The 3,394-nt window shown below is 41.2% G+C and overlaps 1 protein-coding gene across 1 annotated transcript; it reads right to left on the reverse strand.

The window, feature by feature from the left end:
• Positions 1 to 1,060: 1,060 nt before the first annotated feature.
• LOC108540809 (homeobox protein Meis1-like) lies at positions 1,061 to 3,394 on the reverse strand. Its single transcript, XM_017890038.1, has 2 exons — positions 3,275 to 3,394; positions 1,061 to 1,402 (listed from the first exon to the last, which is right to left on the reverse strand). Exons 1-2 carry the CDS (start codon positions 3,284 to 3,286, stop codon positions 1,172 to 1,174), a joined length of 243 nt encoding a protein of 80 aa, XP_017745527.1. The 5' UTR covers positions 3,287 to 3,394; the 3' UTR covers positions 1,061 to 1,171.

The raw sequence follows: 3,394 nt of genomic DNA on the forward strand, positions 1-3,394 counted from the left end.
AGAAGAAGAAGAAGAAGAAGAAGAAGAAGAAGAAGAAGAAGAAGAAGAAGAAGAAGAAGAAGAAGAAGAAGAAGGGAAGAAAGAAAAGCTTCTTCTAATGCCCAAGGAGGTATCTCAAGTCTTTTATTAGCTCTCACTGCTCAGCTGGGAATTTAACAGTTTGGGGTCCTTTACAAAGCTTCCCCAAATGTTCGGTCCCAGAGCCTAAACCACTTGTAGTTAACGCTGTGGACAGAACGGTGGGATTTAAACAAGCCCATCGCACAAGGGATCAGAAAATAAAGCAAAAAGAATATATATATATTCTTTTGCCACGGAGGGTCAGTGGGTTCTGATTTTTTAAAAATAAATAAATAGAAATAAAAGTTTCTGCAAAGTAAAACAAGGTTCCCAAATTCATCGGCACACAGTAGGCACAACTGAGTTTCAAAGGATTCTACTAGTCCAGGTCTAATCGAATGGCGGAGGAGAAAGCATTGTAAACCGCGGCCAGAAAACAACCTCCGAGGAAGAGCGCCCCGAATTTACTTATTTCTAAATCCTGCAGGTTTCACATTTGAGCACAAAGTGCTGAAACATCTAGAAGTTTCTTAATGTGTGTAACAATTCAGAGCAAGCTCCTCTCCTTGACTTCAGTGGTCAAACTCCCTAAATGCAAAACATGTTCCCCCTTGCTTGACCTGCAACTGTCCTGCCTTGGTTTTATTGTGCAGTGGCAGAGCCAGCATAGGGCTGCTGAGTAAACTTAGCAAGTCAGAACAATCAGTGGCTTAAAAGAGATTTTCCCTTAAACTAAAAGTTTCGTTCCAGCACAAAGGCGCCTACATTTAGAAACCCCTAACGCTCTCCGGCGAAATCGAGCGAGGGAGGACTCCAGCCCGCTGAGGGAGTGTGAGAGGGGACAAGGGCCCTTCAGCCAGCTTCTTCTGATCTGGGACCCCCTTGCGGGCACTGCCATGGTGGAGCAGGGCACTGAATGTGCACAGAGTGTGTATGGAGATGTAGGGCTTCTGGGATGGCAGGTCACCTCCCCAAATTCTCCATGCAATGTGAATGAAAAGTCACCAAAGATGTAGCTCCAATCCAGAGAACTCTGACTTTCCTCTTACCAAGGGCACAGGGAAAGAGGGAAGCATTGAGTCTCAACTAGTTAACCTGCTGCCCATTGTACCTACCCATAAATGGCATCTTTATCTCTCTTTAAAGCGTCATTGACAGAGGAGCCCATGCTGGGGGCCATGGCGTTGGTGTGAGCTGTGTGCGGGTACTGATGCGAGTGCAGAGGAGGCCCGTGGTTCAGGTGGTGGACCGGCTGCATGGACCTGGCTGCATGCGGGTCCCCATACATCGTGGAGGGGATGCCTACTCCATCCATGCCCCCGTAATGGGGTAGATCGTCGTACTGCATGACAAACAGGAGAAAAAGAAGGTTCAGGAGGCCAGGCGGGCAAATGGGAGAACGGCAAGGCACCGAGCTTATATAAGGTCAGTCCAGCTGGATCCTTCCACCCGGAATTCGGTGGCCTTTCATCTCTAAAGCTGAGTTTTCTTATTTTAAAATTAAGGCCTTAAGTAAAAATTATAGAATTCTCAGCGAGATTCATCTGGGATGAATGATCTTGCCTTAACTTGTGTCCCTATCAACTAGTTCAGAAATTCAGGCTCCTTTGGCAAGAAGGAAAGAAGAAAGACGGACAGAAAGAGCATTCTCCGGAGGGTGGAAGGTGAAACGGGCATGTCTCTGGAGGAAGAAATTCAAAATCACAATAATAAAACGTGCCAGGACACTGCAGCAGACCCGCCTAGTTTCACAGCCCCTTCACATCAGGGGGAATTAAAAAAAAAAAGTTATGATGGGAACAGCTACGCCAAGCACGTGAATTTAGACAGGCTTTTCATTTTATTTCCCTGCCAGCGTGAGGTTAGGCAGTCCTGCAAGACACTGCATTTCTTTTGCTTTCCAAGACAAACTCTGCTAATTATACAAAACTAACGGACCCCTTATAAGTGAAACTCAAAGAAGGGTAGCTTTTCCTGAACATCAGAGCTGAATTTAGAATTGGGCAATTCCCCACCCCCAAAGTTAAAGAAAAATCTATAGTTGAAGCAGCTAATATTCTATTTTCTTGTTTACTCTTATGAACTTTTTTTCCAGACTAGAAGTCAAGGAGGCAAATGTTACTCACCAGGTTTAAAGCAAATTCAAAAGCAAATGCACAGAGAACCTCCCATCTTCCTCTTCCAGAAAAAAACCCAAAAAACAAAAAACAAAACACTACTTTCATATTGATTGTCATTATTTTTTGTGTGTGTGAAATTTAGCTATTTAGACTTTTCTAATTGGTTCATTCCAGGCAAGTTATTTTCCCAAGATTTGGAGGCGCTGAGAGTGAAATGATTTTCAAAGAAAGGAGGAATTGCCACTTTCATCTCCTTAAAGCCAGAGGTGTGAAAAGAGTTTGGAAGAACGCTGACATTTGCCTGAACCAAAGGAGTAAAGAAAAATGTGTCAGCCTAGTAACTTTCTTTTGCAAACAGGGCTTTGAGGGCCAGGACACAAATTATGCAAGGAAGGCTTTTGTAGACCCCTTTCTTTTAAGAAACTACCTCAGTTGGGTTGTCATTGTCTCACTTTACTCTCACTGCATTTCCATTGAAAAAGGAATATGGGGAAATTAGTATTGCATTTTTAAAGTGAGTAACTGTGTGCTTAGTATTCAATTAGTACAGGGCTTATCTAAGAGAAACTTGCAAAATATTGCCTTGTATACAAATCTATACAAATTGAAATTACTATAAAAAGATGAATGTTTTCTGACCAAAAAAATTGGCTATACTATGACAAAGTTATTTCCTTTAAAAAGCTAAATACTTCTAGTGATATTAAAGATGAGCATAATCAATAACATATCAGAAGTTTCCAGCTGCATATTTTAGTTTAAACATAACTTTAAACTTCTGATCTCTGAATGTTCAAATTACAGCATTAGGTATCTAGTTTAAAAAAAAAGATGATTGTTTGAGCTTGCATTTTTATTTATATAGCTGCTGGTTAGGAATCTATAGATAAATTGATTCCTTTAATTAACAACTCCAAGTAATATACATAAGTCTACAAATGCATTGAATAAATCCTCTCGCTTTAGGCCACTGCTTTAGGAGCCTCATTTTTTAAAAGAGAGAGAGAAAAAAAGGAAACTTTTTAGCAGTGTCTTTCGGCCACGTTTCAATTTAATCTCACATTTGAGTTCCACAATTGTTTTTTAATACGTACCCTTTGCGCCATCGGCCTCTCTGGCTCCCTTCCTACTTCAACTTCTAATATATCCTCTTTAAGGCCAGTGTGAAAAGAAACAAATATTCAAACTCCCCCGGAAAAAAAAAAAAAAAAAAA

The sequence above is a fragment of the Rhinopithecus bieti genome, unplaced genomic scaffold (genome assembly GCF_001698545.2).
Source record: "Rhinopithecus bieti isolate Rb0 unplaced genomic scaffold, ASM169854v2 scaffold_19018, whole genome shotgun sequence".
Taxonomy (NCBI): domain Eukaryota; kingdom Metazoa; phylum Chordata; class Mammalia; order Primates; family Cercopithecidae; genus Rhinopithecus; species Rhinopithecus bieti.